At 39.1% G+C, this 22,708-nt stretch overlaps 1 protein-coding gene across 11 annotated transcripts in view; it reads right to left on the minus strand.

Annotated features, from left to right (window-relative positions):
* The window catches only part of DMD (dystrophin), a 2,122,534-nt gene that overhangs the window by 1,847,573 nt on the left and 252,253 nt on the right, over positions 1 to 22,708 (minus strand). The window contains exon 1 of one of the 11 annotated variants that reach the window (XM_075132096.1): positions 14,580 to 14,877. The exons of the other annotated variants lie outside the window; for them this stretch is intronic. Within the exon in view, the coding sequence (XP_074988197.1) occupies positions 14,580 to 14,610 (31 nt within the window). The 5' untranslated portion in view covers positions 14,611 to 14,877. Of the gene's footprint in view, positions 1 to 14,579; positions 14,878 to 22,708 lie in introns of those variants that run through there. 11 annotated transcript variants of the gene reach the window in all.

Genomic DNA, 22,708 nt, shown 5'->3' on the forward strand with positions numbered 1-22,708 from the left:
TTGGTGAACTTACCTCATGTAAAATTGTAAGGGCCTAAGTGTATTTAATTATGTATTTAATGCATCATATATAACACATATTAGCTAGTGATATATAAGCAAGTTCATAACCAATACAATGAGTGGCTTGGAAATTACCTTTTTGGGAAGGAGTGTGAACCACAGCCATTTTGGTTAGTTAAGATTTGGCTTACCCTGTATCTTATTATTCAACTCTTGAAATGTCCCTGATATTTGGATACAGAGCTAGGAGGAAGTTACAGCAAAAAATCACAATGATCCATCCAAATATAATCAGCTTTCTTCTCCATGACCTACCTTCATACATCTCAGATTGCCTCCGACCCTGATTCTATTGCTACTTTACCTAGCTATTAATTTTTATGTATTTAGTAGTAGTAGTACAAAGTTAGTGTCCATTATTGGACTCTTTGAGTCAGGATTTTCCCCTTTTTAAGCACCACCAGTACTACACTTTGCAATTTACAATTAACATTCAAGCAACTCACAGATCCATGAATCCTGCAACAAACAAGATGAGCAAAATGATGATGCATGTGTGTTTGTTTCAGACTTTTTCTTCAACAGCCCATGCTGTAGACAGTAGTGATTAGGAAATCATATCAATAGCATTCTAAAAGCAAGGAACAGGGGAATCCCCAAAATGCCCCCTCACCAGAACTTTTACTCAGCTCACAGTCAGAAAAGGCTTCTGGGAATTTGACAGCATGTTCGGATGTAGCTACAATCCAACTCAAATCATTACTACAGGCAAATACAAAAGTGACCTATTGCCTGGGTATCAAGAAGAAGCCTCAAGCAACTGCCAGACTGCTGTTCTGTTTCTGCATGAGAATGAAATTTTAACAGGGGAGTTGTAAAAGGTTAAAAACTGTGGCTTCCCAGGAGCTGCCATAGCTCATGTTGTTTTCTCCAGTCCTGGCCCCACAACGAATGTGTAAATCCAGACCTCATGGAAATAAGTTCCAGCAATGGCAAAAAGAACAGAAGAGTGTATAGTGGAGCTGTGGATATGGGAAAAGGGTAGAAGGGGGTGTAGGGAAGAGGCTACAAAGATATACTCTATACAACTGCTAATATATATTTATGCCTGTATCTGTAATTTTCACTCCATGCATCTGAAGAAGTGGTTTTTTTTTACCCATGAAAGCTTATGCCCAAATAAATCTATTAGTCTTTAAGGTGCCACTGGACTCCTCGATGTTTTTATGGATACAGACTAACACAGATACCGCTCTGATACTAATATTTTTTGTTGCCCTTCTCTGCATCTTTTCCAATTCTAATATATGCTTTCTGAGATGTGGCAAAAAGCACTGCATGCAGTATTCAAGACGTGGCTGTACCATGGATTTATATGGTGGCATTATCATATTTTCTGTCTTATTATGTATCCCTTTCCTAATGGTTCCTAACCAGTGCTTAATTTGTGTCAAGGCTGAGCTCCAGCACCTCTTGGCTTGGCAGTTCATAGCCCTGGCATATCTGGGCTTGCTGCATCAGTTATGAATATAAAAAATTGCTTGAGCCCTGACACCTCTTTCGTTACAAATTAAGCACTGTTCCTAAAATTCTGTTAGCTTTTTTGACTGCCACTGCACATCGAGTAGATGTTTTCAGAGAACTATCCACAGTGACTCCATGATCTCTTTCTTGAGTGGTTACAGTTAATTTAGACCCCATCATATTGTATGAATAATTAGGATTATTTTTTCCAATGTGCATTACTTTGCACTTATCAACACTGAATTTCATCTGCCATTTTGTTGCCCAGTCACACAGTTTAGTGAGAACCCTTTGTAACTCTTCGCAGTCAGCTTTGGTCTTAGCTATCTTGAATAATTTTAAATCATCTGCAAATTTTGCCACCTCACTCGTCACCCCCTTTTCCAGATCATTTATTAATATGAATTTAATATACTGTAGATTATTACATTTGCAGAATATCCAATTTATTACTTCCAAAAGCTGCTAATTGCTTCTTTGCTGAGCTTTATAAATGCATGGGTGGTTAAAAGTTAAAGTAATAAAGTTATTTGGTGCAGGGAAATTTTGGCAGGAAGAAAAATAATTATACAGTTGAAAGAGCTATTGTACCTATTGCATTTGCTGCTTTTCTGCTTTCTTCTTTATAAGAATCAGAACAGGAAATTTGCTGAAATTATTTTATGTAAGAAAAGATAAAGAAAATATCACAGACAAACCAAATCAAATCCAATATTAGGATCTAACAAACAGGATTTACCAGCATATGAAAAATTAGAACAGCAAAGTCAAATGTATTTCTGCTATGTAAGTAAGGTGTCATCTCTGTATTGGACAATAACATCAGTTTTAGTTGCAATGTAGAAAAATATGAGACCATTTTGGGAATGTTTCTGTTTGGTAGCATTTTTAATCTCATCCTTTTTTATTCCAAACAGAACAGAAAGCACAACATGTTCATACAAATATTAAATTCAAGGTCTTTCAAGGGTTACATACATTTTTATATTATTATGATTAAGTTGCCTCTAACTCTGATATAATATCCATATTTCTTGGAAGAACTACAGATTTCAGAGAAATCAATTTACTAATAGCACCCAAAATAGCTTGGTTACTTGTATCTTTTAAGCAATGCCAAACTATATTTACTGATACTGTACTAGCTTTAGTGCACCTTACCTTTCACAACAGCTTGAAATAATGAATTGATTTTAACCTATAAGTAATATTTTAGACTAAATGTTAATTTCATTAGATAGGCCTAGATAGGGTTTCCAAAGAATGTGATTTTTAAAAGGGTAGAGCATTCAAAACATGCACACATCCCATGTCTTACTTTGCGGCTAGCTCTGAAGGATCACATATGCAGGGAGCCATGGTTTTAATGTTTATGCCATTCAAAAACCGAGGGTGTTATGCACCATGTGATGAGCATACGCCCATGTGAATGGGGCCTGATATAAACTTAATTTTCTTTAGCTTAAATGGGAATTATAGTAACATGACCTAAGGCAGCTTTGTCTCTAACCCTTATTGCTGAGAGCAAGGCAACCTTTCACCCAGTTAAGCCCCAAACAGTTAGTTTTCCAATTCCTTGTTAGTAAACGGGCAATAGAGAGTTGTAAAGAGGCCTTGAAGTGTATTTTAAGAAATGGTGAAAGGATGTGTAAGCAGTACATGTAGGTGAGAAACAATGATAATTCTTTGGGCTATATGTCACATCGAGGAACATGTCAAGGCCTAACAAAGTGTGAGCCATTTCTGGAACACACACTGCTTGCAGTTGTAATGACAGATATTATAAAATAACTTCCAATTGAAAGGGATTTTTCAAACTGACCAAGGTTTAAGCTTGTCCAATCTTGACAAGGACTGCACCATGCTACTGGAGTCCAAGACAAGTGATGCCCTGATTTGCTTGGAAGACCATTAAGGAGGTGCCATAGATAGAACAAGCTAGAATCACAACCTGAAATGTTAAGGTAAATGTGGAAGATGATGTGTTCTCCTTGGGCCACCACGAAACCAAGAAAAGCTGAGACTGCTACTTTCCAATGTTGGTCCTATGGAAAAAGGAGAGTCTGACCAGCCAAATGCCCAGAGAGAGCTACTGGCATGAGGTACCCATCAGAGACACCACCACCTACCCCCTGAATTCCAGTCCTGACTCTCATACCCATCTGTCTCTGAAGCTTATGCAAGCTGAAGAGTGAACTTTTTTCCCCTCTCTGTCCCTGAAGCAACCTTTTTCTCATTTTTGTTACTGTGTGGGGACATTCACCTCCAATTATTATTTCTCCACAACATTTTTTGAGGTGTGAATGAGAGAGCACATGTGAGTATTTCAATGACTCTATGTGTGTAGAAATTAATATTAGAAAGGCACCATTAATCATTCCTAGCCCAACTTCTAAGAGAATCCCACCTTAAATCACACTGTGTCCCCTAGGTTATAAAAAATGTCAGTGGAACCATTCTACTCTATAGAGAGGAAGCAAAAATTGCTGACTGGTCTATATCAAAAGTAGGGAAATTAGACTGGGAAGGGATCTAACTGTGTAGTCACTAGGTACATGGAACTTCGGAGGAGTATAAATACCTCTTCAAAGGTTGAGAGATAAAATGACCACTGCCTTACTTTCCTGGGGTTAGTATTTGTATGAACTGTATGTGCGACATTAATCTCATGGTTTCATTATTGGCTGTATCTATTTAATAACATGATTATCTAGTGACACAATTCAATATTATTGTTTATTCAGTGATTTACTGACTTAATTCCAATTGTAACCTTGATTTGATCCTTGTACATTCTAATTCTTAGTTAGTAAAAATTTAAAACAGTTAGCCTTAGAGAGCAGTTCAATTGATTTTCAGTTTGTTTATTAATTTGTAATGAACCCATAAAAGCATAAAAAAAATATTTTTCTTTCATATTTGCAGTTGGGCCAGTAGCTATGAGAACAAAAATAACGTAGCCAAAGTATCTGAAAGCCATTTGGCTCTGTTTCTGAATTAATACCTCATCCCTCACAACCAAGAGCCACATGAGACATCTCAAAGGTAGCCAAGATGTGTCCCCACCTCCCACTTCTACTCTGGCCAACAGAGCAGAACTACTGCAGACAAGAGCACAAATTTCACCTTTTAATGGGCTGTAACAGATTATTCTCTGGCACGCAGTCCCTGCAAGCATTTTGCGTCAGCCAGAACAGCGCTGGGAACTCCCAACCTGGGGCCAGAAATCAGTACTGCCCACTGAACACAAACTCTGGCTGAGAGAACTACCTAACATTAACTCTTAGGAGACTGGATTGTCTTAAGATGTTTTACACCTTCAGGCCAGGCCAGTTGTCTGGGGTGGGGGTAAGTGGGTAACAGGAAAAGAAAGATATGTGGCCAGTGTAGGAAAGGCTGGGTCCTCCTTATCCATTCTGTTTTACTTTTCATTTTCCCACATCACAGCAAAGCCAGCAGGAGGCAATTGATTCAGTGCAGCAGCAGTGGCAGTCTAATTGAAGGTTTCAGAGTAACAGCCGTGTTAGTCTGTATTCGCAAAAAGAAAAGGAGTACTTGAGGCACCTTAGAGACTAACCAATTTATTTGAGCATGAGCTTTCGTGAGCTACAGCTCACTTCATCAGATGCATACCGTGGAAACTGTAGCAGACTTTATATATACACAGAGAATATGAAACAATACCTCCTCCCACCCCACTGTCCTGCTGGTAATAGCTTATCTAAAGTGATCATCAGGTGGGCCATTTCCAGCACAAATCCAGGTTTTCTCACCCTCCACCCCCCCACACAAATTCACTCTCCTGCTGGTGCTAGCCCATCCAAAGTGACAACTCTTTAGTTGTCTAATTGAAATGGCTCCAGACTGAAGCCCTGGGATAATGTGGAAAGTAAACAGCCCTATTGTTTGGAGAAGGGAGGGGCTTATCTAAAAGACAGAGCAATAATTCAACAAGAGGGCTGAAGAGAAGGGAGACAGGTGACAATGGTGTCCGTGGGAAGGGATGGGGTAGACAGGTGCTGAGTACAGCTGGGTTACCTTTTTCGGCTGAAACTTCATTTTGGCAAAAAATGCTGTTTTGGCATCACTCAATTGTTTTGTGAATTTGAGTTAGTTTTACTGAATTGCATAAAAAATAAAAATCCAAAATAATTTTAAAAAATGAAATGTTTCAATTTTTTCCTTCAGAATGACTTTTCATTTTCAAATTTCCTTTAATTTTACTTTGAAATCAAAAACATTTAAAAGTGATCAAAACATTTCAATTTTGTCACAATAGTGTCTCATTCTACCCAAAACTGTTTTTTCTATTTTGTTGCAATTTGAGAAAACCAAGCATCCCTTATTCACACATCTTCAGTGCTGAGTTAACTCTGATCCTGTCCCTTGATTTAGAATCCTAAAGATCACTATATTCATCTTGAGGATCCTAAAAGGTTAATGCTTATTAAAGCCTTTTTAGCACATAGCATGTTTTCAGTCAGTAATTTCTTAACAGCAGCAGCAGAGAGACAGAGAGAGATAAATCATTGAACTAAATATAAGGGTACAGGCAGTCCTCGACTTCAAGACGTTTTGGAATGGACACCCTCATTCGACTTACGACAATGGATTTTGACTTTATGATGCTCAGTCCTGCAATGGAGTCTATTGCAGTTCTGAGTTACAACGTTTTGACTTACGACACAATTTTCAGGAACCAATTGTGTTGCAAGTCCAAGGACTGCCGGTACTTCCTGTTTAAAATAGCAAAGCACGGCTATTCAGAGCATCAGAAATTAGTGATGGAAAAATCTATTAGATCATCTAGCTCATCCCTCTGCCAGTGCAGGAATGTTCCTTACTTAGCCTAAATCCTCCACTTCAGCTTTAAATCAGTCAGGCAAATGGGGTTACTGCTACTACTACACCTGGAGGACTATTTTCTCCTTATATGAAAGTCTTATAGGATTTGGTAGGTATTAAACTAATAGTTTTGCATTGAACTGTAACAGAAATGACTGAAGAACATCATAGTTTAATTCAAATTGATATCCTCACTGTAGGCGTCTTGAACAATCCCATAGAATTCTACTGTAGGAATGCCACTTTGTATGAAATTAATATATGATCCAAAACATTTACAGTAAAGTTCTGCAAGGTTTATAGGACTTTTCCATTAAGACACAGTCTAATGTGTTTCACTATAAGTAATAGTTCCTAATATTCATGATACATTTCACAATGTTAAATTTAATTCCATTGTCCCTTATACCTTCCAGTTTTTACCTGTTATTCATGTGGGGTCTGGGAGGGAATCACTCTTGCAAAATGTTTCAGAAATTATTTTTCCTCTACAGTCTACTGTAAAAGGATGTGTTCTTGCACTCTTGGTCCAAAATTAACAGTAGCACTGAAGTATTTAGCTATTTTGACCTCTCACGCATAGGAACCATAGCTTAACAGCACTTAATGAGGAAGGAAACCATAGTTTAAGAATAAAAATGAGGATAAAATGGTGTCAGAATGAATGACAAATCAATGTTGCTCTTTTCTAGATCCAATATAACACATTAATAATGTTTGGGGTTGCTAACAAACTTGGGCCTAAACCCATCAGAAAACAGAGAGAATGATCTGGCTGTAGAACTGTTGCCACAAAGGAAACATACAAAATGGGAAGTGGAATTAATATGGCTATGCATACTTTAAATGTGTGAGTTCACAAGGCTTTGAGGAACTCATTGCAGTAGTTTCAATTCAAAGAAGGTTAGCACCCTCTGAGCTCCTCTTTTGCTGAATATGTTTAATAGACCAGTTCTAATCAACCTGCAGGTAAATTTGACAGCATCAAATTTACCCATTTGATTACCCAATTATGAGAGCGCCTTACCTGTTGACATATTCTGCAGTCCCAGAGGTTTTCAACCAGTCTGTCCATCTGTTGCCATGAGAATGCTAGTTGGTTTACTCTCACATCAGCCTTTTTGGTGTAAAGGAGGACCCTGCTTCACTTTTAAATTGATGAATCTTTCCCTCCCTTAGTGCTGTTCAACTTTAGGGATAGACGGTACATGTGCTCACAAAAAGATTGTTCTTCATGGTATAAATGGAAACCTTGATAGGGTAAGTGCAAACCTACCTTCTCATCCTCTAAAGGACTTATTGTGTGAAACAGGCTTTTCAGCTGAATGGAAAATTAGATAAAAGGCTTTTAGAACCTCTACAGAAGACACAACAGGTAAAATGTAGACAGACTCTGGGGAAGGTTTTGAGTTGTTAAGAAGGCCACATGACTATGAAGGAGTTTGGATCTGTGGTCAAAATATGGATGAACTTTCTTGTGTCCATGGGCTGAGATTTACGTCCTTAATGAAACTGGAAACAGAGTGGATTTTGTTCCCAGCATTTCACACAATTCTAGGAGAAAAATATATTTTGAAGAACATTACTGAGAGATTGTATAGGTGTCCAGAACATAAAAAGCTCAATGTTTACCCACTGTTACTACAGAGAAGTATTTGTCGTATCACAGTACTTTCCATTCCAACTAAAGGAACAACTGTGATATTCCAGATACCACTTCATGGCCACTCAGGAAAACCGATTTTTTTTAAATCTAGTAGTTAATTTTGTGTTACTAATGTCTTAGTTAATTTGGAAGGTCTAACGGTGTCGCAATATGTGAACAAGGGTTGCACAGGCTTCTCCCCACAGCTTTGCCAATACACTTGCCTCCTGACCTGAAACACTTCTCCTATTCTACTTCTGGGTCTATTTACCTAAATGGAGATTCACCCATTTATACCAGCAGAGAATTTTACCTGGCTTTTTAAAGTCAGCTTATTTACAGGTTTCCTTAAGAGTCTTCAATAATTAGGCTATAAAACAGAAAGCATTCCAACTACATAACTCTAATATTGTCTTTGTTAATAACAGAATCAGAGACTTAATTTCTTTGTTCCCATGCTCCCCCGTCCCCACCTTTCAGAAATGAACTTTGTTTACAAAGGAAATTCAGTGAGGACCATTTGAAAATAAATCTTTTTTTTCTATTGAAAGAGATAACAAACACAATCAAGAGAAATATCGAAGTGTGTGTGTGGAGGGAAGAATTCTGTAGCTCTCTGCAAAGCTTTTCTATATATCATCAGTAGCATGCTAGCCGGTTGAAAAGGGTAATAGGTCTCAGTGCAGAAATTTTCTCATAAAAAGATGGTACTTGGTTGGGTCCAATAAGGAAATGTTTTTTTTTTTTTCCCACACAGCAGCCCACGACCTTCACAAGAAAATGCTCCAATATGAACCAGCTGCTTTGATAACAGAACACAAGCCTTCAAGGATTACAGCAGTGCTTTCTGGGAAAGAAAACTGTTGCCTTGTTCAGAATTCAATCAAAACCTGAATGTACTGAGTAAAAAATAAACCAAGGTCATCATTATTCCTTCTCATTGTGATTTGGCTTTCCTTCAAACTGCATACTCTGTATATCTGAAATAGCAGCAACGCCTCCATTAACTGAGATCTCCAACATTTAAATCAAAGTATCTTTCAGAATAAAAGGCCGAAATGTCAAAATTCCAATAACCCTTAAATTCTTTCAATTCCCTAAACTGTCTGAAAGCTGAAGAGTCTCTTACATGGATAATGTCTTTAAACTCCCAAACAAACACACACCAAAACAACTATCTTAGAATTTGGCACATGACTATGCAACCAGACACTGAGGCACCTCAGTGGTTTACTGTGTATTCAAGGTCAAATGTGAAATCAGTCACTGTTTTTTTCCCCACAAATAATAATAACATTTTTTACATTTCATAAACTAAAGCATGACAAACCAATCTCAGGGATGGGGGGACATAACATCTCTGCTTATTGAAGGCAAAGGTTTTCTTTTCTTTTTCTCTCTTCTCCCCCCCCCCCTTCTTTTTAGGTTTTTATATTAGGAATATCTCTTTGCTGTTTTTAGTAGATGATTATTGGAGGGCTAGAGGATTGGAATGAGATCTTTCTCATCTCTCAGCTGGAAGAGTACAGTGTTTTACTTATTGGTAAAGAGATCTTTTCTCCCAATTGTTTGTCAGAACTTGGAGTCAAATAGCTAAGACAAACATATAAAGTTTTGAATTGCCTTCTCATCTCACTCATACAGTACGGCAATCTTTTAGTTTCATGTGGTTCATTGTCCCAGTAGTTCTCCGGTCATCCATACAGCCTTTCAACAAAAGCAGGGTGGGCAAGACTTCATGTATCAAAAACAATGTAGACCCTGTTTATGTACAGCAGAGCTTTGAAATATATAAGCATGGAGTTATTTTTTAGCTTTGTTCCCATTTTGATTTTTTTAAAAAAATTAAAATCAAGCACAAACTAACACAATCCCTCTTAACACCCTCTCCCCACTCCAACCTCTTACAGTCCATATCCTCTGCTGTCAAAGAAATTATGCTGATTTACATCAGCTGAAGATGAGACCCTTTAGGAGCAAAAACTAAAAAATGTTCAGTTAAGCAATCAAAATTAAGCTTGCATGTCCAACCTTAATTCGGTCTTCCTGTGCATTTGCATTACAGGATACAGAAACATATACTGTTTACCAAATAATATCCCCTTTTTTCCTACAACAATAGATAGACCTATGTAGCATCTTGCATTACTGTTTGAAATAATCTGTTCTTCCCTCAGGCAGAAATGGCCTGACACAAGTGATATGTATGAGCTGAAGAGAGACTTATTATTTCTGTAGCAAATAATCAGAAATAGAAGGGACTGAAAAAGATCCCAAATTTTGTAATCATAATGCTCTAAAAGCTATTCAATATATTAAAATGGCTCTTCTATCAAAGCAAGAGAGATTTTGATTAACTCCTCCTTCAACGCCAGCTCTTTCCTTCCAAACATGTGGTTAAGAATTTTGTTATTTGTTACACATGTGGCAAGTATCTTGGAACACTGGGCTTTAAAAGCACTTGAAACTAATACTTGACGACAGAATGAAAGCCATAAGTATTTCCCATCTCCTCTGTTCCATGTGTTTTTCCTCGAAGGTTAATGAATATGTTCTCTAGTATAGCCCAGCTGGCAAGCAGTTATTAAACACCACAGTCTGCTAACCTTTTTTTTTTCCTCTCCACTAAGCACACTCTTCACTAAGGTAAGGCTGCTTAAAATTCTTGGTGCTGTTCTGCTTACTCTAACATTGATACAGCATTACCACAAGTGGAGTCTTCTGAATAACTCTGTGATGATATGAAGTTATGCTAAATTTACTGAGAAGTCTTTTTCCGTGGTTAACTACAACACAGCACAGTGGTTATCCTTCTATATGACTATTAGACTTTGGGGTGCCATTTAATTGAAAAAGCACTGTAAAAAAACCCAACAAGTCAACCTTTTCAAATCACAGATCCTTGGTTTGCAATCCATTTATTGGTAGAATTCAAGCTGAGTTTGTTTATCTGGTAATCACTGATAACAAATGTACAAACCTAATCCTGCTCCCAGTGACAACCATTTATAAATGTGGAGTCTCTTTGGATAATTCTGAATCTCAAATGATTTTACTCTTGATACTAATGCTGTTGGTCTGGGGTTAATCTCCTTCATAAATATTGTACCTTTACAATTCTACCTCATGAAATAATCCTACATATTTGACTCAGTCAGTAACGTAATCATACCTTTACACCAAAAATAATGGGCCAAATTCTCAGCCCCATCAGTTTCATTCCCTTTTGTGCTGCCTGAGCTCCACTCACCTACAGTAATCCTCACCTGGCTAATGGCCCTTAAGGAACTACAGCCTGTTATAAATTAGGGCAACCCCTACCCTTCTCCGAATTACATAGAAACCAGGGCATCTTAAGAGTCAGGGAACTATTATTCACTATTTTGATCGTTTAGGGCAAAATCCTGAGCCTGGCCCAAAACCTGAGTACAGATGTACAGGACAACTGGGGAGGCATCCTTCCCCACAGCTGCATGGGTGAGGAGAATGGGCAGAGGAGTGAGTAAGAGAGAGCGAGAGAGAGAAGATCCTCTGTTCTTTCCTCAAGTCCAATATACCCTGCTCTGACCTGCCACCTACCACACCAAATCCCCTTTTGTACACTAATTCCTCTGCAAGGGTAGCTCCTTGTGATCATAAAGGTAAGGGCAGGAGTTGCTCCTTATGACACATGTACAATATCAAATATTGTACTGAGAATTCATTATAATATTAGATTATGTTCAGTTATACTTGTCCAAATCCATGAAGCGAAGGAAGTTTCATGGATGTAACTGTAGGCAAAATCTGGCCCCACTGCTTTCAATGTGATTGCATGTGTATGACTGAGAAAAGAATTGGGCCTGTTCTGGTATAGAAAGGTATATAGTGATTGGTATTAATGTCCCTGAGAGATGGAGGATTCTAAAATGAAGGTTAAAGTAATCTAAGCTTATTTTTTTAAAAAAAATAAGTCTGTTATACCTGATTTTCTCCATCACTTTGTTATTATTTATAGATCACTGACAGAGTGCTTAACACTGTACAGATGTATAAGGAGAGACAGTCCCTGTCCCAAGGAGGTTTCAATATAGTTCAAACACAGACAAAACAATCAGACAAAGAATACCCAAGGTGACAGTAACAAGCTCAAGATGGGGAAGGAATACTGGAGACTTTGCAAAGGTCACTCTGGAAAGATTTCAAAGAAAAGTGTCTAAAGGAGGGATCTCAGGAGGAAGACAGAAGCCATCTGGTGCAGGAGAAGGGAGAGAGAGCTCCAAATGGAAAGAGGAGAAAAGAGAAGAGTAAGAAAGATGTGATAAGGGAGGAGCTTTTTAAAAAGAGAAAGGAAAGAGGGAAAGAGAAAGAAGAGAGCAAAGCTATGTGCAAGTTTGTTACAGCACTGAGAGTTAGGACAAAAAGCTTGCTACCTGGTGTATAAAGAGTGCGGACACCAGTGAAGGGATTCAAAGAGACGAATGATTTGTTCAGTGCAATGGAAGAGCATAAGAAATTTAGGAACATTATGTTGGACACACTTTGTAACAACTGTAATATACTGTGGACGTCTTTTCTTTTTACTTGAATATAACAAAAAAGGGCCTCGACAAAATCCTAAAAAGAAGTCAAAGTTAAGAAAAAACCTCTAGCCCTGTTAAAGGGGCAAATACAAAGTGACAGGACCACAGAGACATGGTACTTTAAACGTCTCCGGTTCTCAGCAGATACCACACAGCCGCGTATCTGAGGCTACCAGTTTATCCCAGTACTTAGAAGGGGAGATACCCCTGGGTAGCTCTGTGGGACAAGTAAGCACATGACTTTTTCAATGGCTTCTGACATGAACGCTCCACCTGATAAAAAAAACCTCCAGTCTCTTATTCGTATTTTTCGAAAGTGGCACAACCTCCAGATTTGTGTCTCTTTCATTTACTGCATTCTTGGGGTGAAAGTGTATCCCCATATTCACAGAGAGGAGACCAGCCACACAAATCTCCATCTCCTCCTAAGCAGGAGGTCCATATTGTGGAGCTGACAGGAACTCAGCAGCCTGGGGAGGGGAGTGCATGGGATACGGGGGATGTACATTGTCCCCTCTCCTCCCCAACAGAGCTTAGACATAAAAAATAACAGTGGGTGGAGCTGTATTATCTCTTCCACACAGCTGTCCCATGCAGCCCTGCCACCTTGAAGGGATAATTGGAGGTGAACTCCACAATGGGTTCCCCACAGAGATGCCCCCTCCCACGAATACCATTCTATATGTTGTTTCATGGATATAGGGCAATCTGCCCTATATCTGATGTACAGAGGTTGACGAAGGTCATTATTATTTTATTTCTGATAGAGTTCCCTGAATACATTTAGGTGCTTTACACATAAATAGAAGAGACAAAGTTTCTGTCTCAGGACCTTACAATCCGGTCCAGCACCTGCCAATGCAGGATTTTCCCTACAGCACTAGATGTAATACTGGATCTACCCTTGTCCAAGTGTCTCAAAAGACACAGCTATCTATTTAAAGCCAAGAATGTTATTTATTGCCAAGAAGCAGAACCAGACTTAGCCTTCAACAAAAGCAGTGCACAAAAAGACCCTCACTTGTCATAAATGTCAAAAATTGAATTGAATTTTAAGCTATCTTTCCTGTCAAACATGATAAAAGTCTAACACTACATTTGAGAAACTTCATCAGACTTAAGTGAGAAGCAACTGTATGGTTCAGTATAGGCAATGGAATCACTTCAAACTGGCAAGACAAAAGCAGGAGAGTTCTGGTAACGGTTCAGGCGTGGGTCTGAGGTGAGGGCAGAGCTCAGAAGGTATACCACACAGAAGAAGTGAGAACTGCAAAATAGGTCTGACCAGATTTCTAACAATGGCACTTCACTTATTTCTTGTACATTTTTTCCCCTTTAAACCACCTTTCATTCTTTTACTCATCATCCTTTTTAATTTCCTCTTTTTGTTCAAGTGAAAGGACAGCCTTTAAATGAATAAACAAACCTGACAGAAAAGGTGCCGGTTCTCTGCTCCTACTAGAAAAAAGCAGAACACAGCTCAGCTGCTGCTCACTTTGAGTAAAGCTGGCACCTCCACCCCCTCAGTTAGTTGTGATCAGCTACTTTAATAATAATGAGAGGAGATCTCACACTGTATATGTTAATTTAGGGCAGTGAAACAGTTTATGCCATTAAAGTTCAAAGCAACTGATTAGTTCTCTGATGTGGTGCCAGATTATTAAAACAATAATGAAAAAGCTTTTTTTCTGATACTGGTCTGTTTCCTTCAAAAAATCGTATTAAGTAGTGAAACTCTGGAAAGAAATGTATTTATTTTTATTTCCATGAGAGCGGTATTGAATTTTTGGAATACTTCTTTCAATATAAAGAGTTTATAGTTTTTTATTTTTTACAAAAAAGTTAAACATACAAGACTACTCCTTTTTTCCCATTACTCTGCTTTTTCATAGTTGGAAAGTAAACATTGAAAAATGCATGCTGTTAGCATGCTGTGCAGCATTAGCAGATTACGTCAAAGTGAGTATAGTGAAAAAGTATTTCAGTCTGTTCATACTTACAACAGTCTTCCACTTCCTCATACCAAAGCATGTGAGCAGAAATGAAATCTCAAGGCAAAACAACAACAAAATATTTCTTGGCAAAGTATGTTTCAACTTTACTGCTCCAATAATTTTTGCAGAGTTTTGCTTGTGTCTGGATAATGATGATTATGTCCCAAGAAGCCACACCAACTTTAAAAAAAACAAACCTCTTCAGTATACTCTTTAGTTTTGGTGTAAAAATAACTGCTTCTAAGATCTGGAGCCTGTAGGGGGGAAAATAAGCGATCCTGACTTCCAGTGAGCCGACATAATAACTAATGCCAAAGTTCTGTGGAGGCCCCGAGATGTTTCAAATTCCAGGACCTGCGCAGAAGCAAATAACTATGCTTCCCTCAAAACAAGTTGGTTTCCCATAATAGGACAGCTTATGAACTCTACATATAAGGCTCTGCTTCCAGGATGGCAAGTGGAACGGATTTAAATGATGTCTAACAGCTTTCCAAGTAACATCCACAGCAGTACAGAACAGTGGATACAGTCCTGCTCTCCATTCCACTGCAATATATGCCCTGTAGAATAGATTTTGTTTCAGCAATAAACACACACAGATTGGAAGGTTTTGTAGGTTACATAATTTTCTTCCCTATTTGGGGGATTATTAGAGATTCTGGTTTATCAGTGTCTAATCTCATTTTCAGTTTATATTTTGGGAATTTAAGGGTCTCCTAAAAAGTGTTTTAAATTGTGATTGTATCAATTTGAGCAGAAATTGTGGTTTTATGTAGAAACTATTTGTTTCTTAAAGAATTCTCAGAGCTTGCATTTAACCTTTCTACGCATAAAAAAAAAAGCCAAATGCCACTCAGACTGCTGTTATACACAACCGAAAAATGACCCATAAAGGGCACAAACAGGAAATTATATGGACTGTAACTCAGAGAACAGCATTAACGGGTCATGAATTACGTTGTAAATCCATTCAAAGGAACCTGGTCATTTTCTGCTTTTGTTCAGAGTTTATTTTTTAGAATGTATTCTGGAAAAAATGCAATAGATATTTTATTGTTTAATTTAGTTTAAGTGGAAGACTGGAATCTTAAGTTATGATGAATACAAACGTATGACATTTTTGGATTATCTATCCAAAGTTACACATAGACAAAGAAGATAATAAATCCTTAAGAAACGGTGTTTTCAAAACTAAGACACAGCCAACCTTTACAACAACTGGAATAGTCTGCTCTGATAGCTACATAAATGCCCAGGAGAGCCTGGATGTACAGGACATGTAAACAGACACCAAAGGATTAATTTGCAACTCACAGGAACCGAAAGTCATGAACTGATGTTGAAAATAATCTGAAGCAGAGCACCAGTGGCAGCCTGACAGCAGCAGCAATTTGAGGATTTGACAGGGAAGAAGGCCGGGGAAACTAGAGCCGTAAATCCAGGAATTGCTTTTTTATGCAAAGCCTTTCCTTTAAAATGTTAAAAAAGTTTTCACTTGATAACATGCCTTTACCAGCAACTAAGGGTATGTCTACACTACCGAACTACATGGGCACAGCTGCACCGCTGTAGTGCGGCTGGTGAAGACATGCTATGCCGACGGTAGAGTATTCTTCAATTGGCATAATTACTCCACCTCCGGCAGAGGCGGAAGCTACGTCAGTGGGAGATGCTTTCCTGTCGACATAGCCGACATGGTGTGAACAGCGCTTTAAGTGGATGGAACTTATGCCAATGCAATGGGTGTCATTTTCACAACCCGAGTGATGTAAGTTACATTGACTTAAGTGGTAGTGTAGATCAGACCTAAATCTAACTTCCTGGAAAACAATTATTTAATTATGATTACCCTTTCAGACACTGATCCTCTGGGCTGCTTTGAAACGCAGGCTTTTTTTTTTTTTAATCATGACATTGTACTTTGGTGGAAAAATAAGTTTTTGAATGGAAAAATATCATTGCACCAGATGGAATAATTTCGATAACAGGACAGGTCCCCAAATAAAGAAACAATATTCTATGCAGTACCAACTCTGTAGTAGTAATCAGTAGAGAGCAGTGACCTTCCCAGACATTGTACTTTACTATAATACCCAAATAAAAAAATCACATCATTCAGACTAGCGATTTAAGTAAAGTAACTTCAGAAAACTATTCAATCTATATTAAAAAGTTGTCAGAGATGAATGAAAAATATTGGGAATCCAAGTCTGTCGCTCCATTCAACTCTCAGGCTCATAAACAAGCTGTTTCTGTGTTCTTGTCAGTATTTGTAAATCTAAAAAAAGAAAAGGAGTACTTGTGGCACCTTAGAGACTAACCAATTTATTTGAGCATGAGCTTTCGTGAGCCACAGCTCACTTCATCAGATGTGTACCGTGGAAACTGCAGCAGACTTTATATACACACAGAGAATATGAAACAATACCTCCTCCCACCCCACTGTCCTGCTGGTAATAGCTTATCTAAAGTGATCAACAGGTGGGCCATTTCCAGCACAAATCCAGGTTTTCTCACCCTCCACCCCCCCACACAAATTCACTCTCCTGCTGGTGCTAGCCCATCCAAAGTGACAACTCTTTACATAATCAAGTCGGGCTATTTCCTGCATAGATCCAGGTTTTCTCACATCCCCCCCCCCCACCCCCATACACACACAAACTCACTCTCCTGCTGGTAATAGCTCATCTAAACTGACCACTCTCCAAGTTTAAATCCAAGTTAAACCAGAACATCTGGGGGAGGGGGGGTAGGAAAAAACAAGAGGAAACAGGCTACCTTGCATAATGACTTAGCCACTCCCAGTCTCTATTTAAGCCTAAATTAATAGTATCCAATTTGCAAATGAATTCCAATTCAGCAGTTTCTCGCTGGAGTCTGGATTTGAAGTTTTTTTGTTTTAAGATAGCGACCTTCATGTCTGTGATTGCGTGACCAGAGAGATTGAAGTGTTCTCCGACTGGTTTATGAATGTTATAATTCTTGACATCTGATTTGTGTCCATTTATTCTTTTACGTAGAGACTGTCCAGTTTGACCAATGTACATGGCAGAGGGGCATTGCTGGCACATGATGGCATATATCACATTGGTGGATGTGCAGGTGAACGAGCCTCTGATAGTGTGGCTGATGTTCTTAGGCCCTGTGATGGTGTCCCCTGAATAGATATGTGGGCACAATTGGCAACGGGCTTTGTTGCAAGGATAAGTTCCTGGGTTAGTGGTTCTGTTGTGTGGTATGTGGTTGTTGGTGAGTATTTGCTTCAGGTTGCGGGGCTGTCTGTAGGCAAGGACTGGCCTGTCTCCCAAGACTTGTGAGAGTGTTGGGTCATCCTTTAGGATAGGTTGTAGATCCTTAATAATGCGTTGGAGGGGTTTTAGTTGGGGGCTGAAGGTGACCGCTAGTGGCGTTCTGTTATTTTCTTTGTTAGGCCTGTCCTGTAGTAGGTAACTTCTGGGAACTCTTCTGGCTCTATCAATCTGTTTCTTTACTTCTGCAGGTGGGTATTGTAGTTGTAAGAAAGCTTGACAGAGATCTTGTAGGTGTTTGTCTCTGTCTGAGGGGTTGGAGCAAATGCGGTTGTATCGCAGAGCTTGGCTGTAGACGATGGATCGTGTGGTGTGGTCAGGGTGAAAGCTGGAGGCATGCAGGTAGGAATAGCGGTCAGTAGGTTTCCGGTATAGGGTGGTGTTTATGTGGCCATTGTTTATTATCACTGTAGTGTCCAGGAAGTGGATCTCTTGTGTGGACTGGACCAGGCTGAGGTTGGTGGTGGGATGGAAATTGTTGAAATCATGGTGGAATTCCTCAAGGGCTTCTTTTCCATGGGTCCAGATGATGAAGATGTCATCAATATAGCGCAAGTAGAGTAGGGGCTTTAGGGGACGAGAGCTGAGGAAGCGTTGTTCTAAATCAGCCATAAAAATGTTGGCATACTGTGGGGCCATGCGGGTACCCATAGCAGTGCCGCTGATCTGAAGGTATACATTGTCCCCAAATGTGAAATAGTTATAGGTAAGGACAAAGTCACAAAGTTCAGCCACCAGGTTAGCCGTGACATTATCGGGGATAGTGTTCCTGACGGCCTGTAGTCCATCTTTGTGTGGAATGTTGGTGTAGAGGGCTTCTACATCCATAGTAGCCAGGATGGTGTTATCAGGAAGATCACCGATGGATTGAAGTTTCCTCAGGAAGTCAGTGGTGTCTCGAAGGTAGCTGGGAGTGCTGGTAGCGTAGGGCCTGAGGAGGGAGTCTACATAGCCAGACAATCCTGCTGTCAGGGTGCCAATGCCTGAGATTTGTGTGTGTTGGGGGTGGGGGGGAAGTGAGAAAACCTGGATCTATGCAGGAAATAGCCCGACTTGATTATGTAAAGAGTTGTCACTTTGGATGGGCTAGCACCAGCAGGAGAGTGAATTTGTGTGGGGGGGTGGAGGGTGAGAAAACCTGGATTTGTGCTGGAAATGGCCCACCTGTTGATCAATTTAGATAAGCTATTACCAGCAGGACAGTGGGGTGGGAGGAGGTATTGTTTCATATTCTCTGTGTGTATATAAAGTCTGCTGCAGTTTCCACGGTACACATCTGATGAAGTGAGCTGTGGCTCACGAAAGCTCATGCTCAAATAAATTGGTTAGTCTCTAAGGTGCCACAAGTACTCCTTTTCTTTTTGCGAATACAGACTAACACGGCTGTTCCTCTGAAACCGGTAAATCTAAAGTATCAATCGGTGTGGGAAGAGGTGTTTAGAGTTCTAGGAACATGGCACCATGTGAAAAATGTGAAAAGAGGAAAACTGGGATGTGAATCTTTGAAGCATTAATGTGGAGCTCTCATTTTCTTAGGTTGTTATATTAGGTTGCTCATATTCTTTCTATTTTTCACCTCTTGTTGTGACAGACTTAGCTGTCTTTTAGCAATAGGAGAACAACAGTTCTTCCATATCCTTATCACAGCAAAAGTAAATAAGGGGTCTTTTCATTATATTACAAGACTAACAAAACCATTCCGAACATGGAACCACGAAAGCAGAACTATATGTTTACTTAGTTTTCCAAACATGTATATTTTTATATTAAAAAAGGGAATACACTGTAGAAATTGCAATATTTGCACAGAGCGCTGGTTTTTATATTCCAGGACCCCAATTTGGTCTGTGCTTCATGCAGTGGAAAAAAAAAAAATTGAGGCCAAATCCTTATGTCAGCACCTTGACAGCCTCAGCAGCGGGGCTAGGCACTGGGAAGACGCAGGAGAATATTTCCCTACCTGCCCCTCCTCTTTCCCAGGCTACAGAGAGGCTGTGCAGCTTCTTCAGCTGGGTCAGTCTATTTATTCAAACAGGTGGGTGTGCCCTTTGCACACCCCTCACATAAGCCACAGAACCCAAGGATCCAGGCAGTTATTGGTCCTCTGGCCTAGCCCCCAAGACCCTCTGCACTACAACAGACAGAACTTCCCCAAATCCTATCTCCACAGGCAAACCCACATCAGTTCCTTCAACAGGGGACGCATTATGATCCCTGAAACAGGGGCAGATTTGTCCCATTATTACTAACGTCACCTAAGCTGTGAGCTTATGCCCATTAAATTCAGTTCTCATCCAGGGTCATTTTGCATGTTAAGTGTCCTAGCTGGTGGTGTCAACTTAAGTCCAGCTGTCTGTCTTTAAAGAGATTGGGCCTGTATTTTGTGATTATTATTAAATTATGGTAGTGTTGCAGATGCCCAATCCAGATTGAGGCCCCTTCACTCTTTACTTTATTCCACTCTATGTCAAATATGAATGATTGACAGGTTAACATATGGTACATGTCCATCCATCTTGAACACAGTTAATTGTATGGTGGAAGCAGTGCAGTCCAATAGGAAGAGTAAGGCATTAGGAATCAGGAGATGCAAATTCTGTTCCAAATACTGGCAATGACCCACCATGTGAACCCTGGTCTTTGTTCTCCCATCTTGAAAATAGGGATAATAATGCTTACCCACTTTTGTACAATGTTTTGAGATCTATGGAAAAAGGGAATATATATAAGTGCTGCATAGTGGCATGATTAATTATTATTTAAGATATGCAATTGAAACCACTTCGCGTACTGGATTGTTCGAGGACCTCTCTTTTAATTACATTGTCTTCTCTTAAACTCTCTCTGGAAGACAATTGTTGAAAGCATTAGTTACAGTGGCAAGAGATTGTCACATTAAACCTGTGAAGACCTGGTTATTTTGATGGCAAATTACGATGAGAAAATTCTGTTAGTTCAAGTCTAATGAGACATTACTGCACATGCCAGGATGAATGCTAAATTATTTCTGTGCAGGTCTATACAGAGGTTAATACATTAAGATGATGGCAAAATGAGGTTAACTCAAGTCTGCAGAGTTGACATTACAAATGTCAAGATGATTGCAAAATGATGTTGCTGTCAGTGTACCATAATTAAAAAAGAGGAAACTAAACATACAAAAGTGTGTTAAGGGAATGTTAAAAGTAAAAGTAAAGCCACATAAAAAACGAACACTTAAAAGGAAAGAAAATCTTAGTTAAGGCCAAATAAGGCACTGGTTGTCATTGAAGCCTGTGCTAGGTTCCTACTATAATGGTCAGTATTGACCAATAAAGGCACAAATCCAGTATGCGGACAGAAATAAATGGACTACATGCAAGTTATGATTAATAGTGACACTAGGAAAATCTTTCAATTGATAATGCTATTTGACTGAGTAAAAATGTATCACACTATTGCAAACTACAATATTGTAATCTATGTGTAACAAACCACCCAATGAACTATAATTCTTGTTGTAAAAGGACTCTATACTTGATTGTCCTGTGGTAGAATCTGTTTGCTTTGGATGTTTACATATAAAATTTAATTATATTAATATTCTTCTTATAGACTATTGTGATGGGTTGGATCACAGAAACCCCTTTGGGGCTGCCAACTGATGTGCCAAGACTACTTCTGCCCGTGCTTTCCCTGCCCTCCCAGCTTGGGACTTCAGTGTCCTGACTGGTTTGAGCCAGATCCACTAGCCTGCTGCAAACCCAGACCCAGGTCTGAACCGCATCATCTAGCAGCTGTAGGCTTAAACTGAAAGCAGCTTAAGAAGTGTTCCTGTCTTTAACACTCGGATGCCCAACTCCCAATGGGGTCCAAACCCCAAATAAATCCGTTTTACCCTGTATAAAGCTTATACAGGGTAAATTCATAAATTGTTCACCCTCCATAACACTGATAGAGATATGCACAGCTGTTTGCTCCCCACCCCCAGGTATTAATACATCCTCTGGGTCAATTAATACGCAAAAAGTGATTTTATTAAATACAGAAAGTAGGATTTAAGTGGTTCCAAGTAATAGCAGACAGAACAAAGTAAATTACCAAACAAAATAAAATAGAACACGCAAGTCTATGTCTAATACAGTAAGAAAACTGAATACAGATAAAAACTTCACCCTTAGAGGAATTCCAGTAAGCTTCCTTTTACAAACTAGCCTACTTCTAGTCTGGGTCCAGCAATCGCTCACACCCCCTGTAGTTACTGTCCTTTGTTCCAGTTTCTTTCAGGTATCCTTGGGGATGGAGAGGCTATCTCTTTAGCCAGCTGAAGACAAAATACAGGGGTCTCCCACGGGCGAACAAACAAGTATACATCCAATATTCATAACTTTGAATACAACAATGACACATGCATACAAATAAGACGAATATATTCAGTAGATCGTACCTTTACATAGATAAATTACATGGCATACATAGCATAAAACATATTCCAGTTATGTCATATATATGTTCATAAGCATATTTCCATAAAGCCTTATAGGGGGCACCCTCAGAACTATATGTAATATGAACATTAAAAATATCCCTGCATTAGACTAAAACCAACTCAGTCTATGGGAGCGGTGGCCGGGTAAGATCACAGGATGGTGCCAGTTTGTCATACATATTGCTGTGAAGTCTTACTCCCTGATTACATCATCGGGATAAAAATTTGCAGGCATATATTCTATCTTCAATGCTTAATTAGAAATCCTAATGGCTTATAATGAGCAGTAACTGAACAACTGAAAAGGAAACTTCTTTGAGCGATTATTATCTTTCCTATCACTGCTTTTTAGTTATTCC

Source organism: Caretta caretta, chromosome 1, assembly GCF_965140235.1.
Source record: "Caretta caretta isolate rCarCar2 chromosome 1, rCarCar1.hap1, whole genome shotgun sequence".
Taxonomy (NCBI): domain Eukaryota; kingdom Metazoa; phylum Chordata; order Testudines; family Cheloniidae; genus Caretta; species Caretta caretta.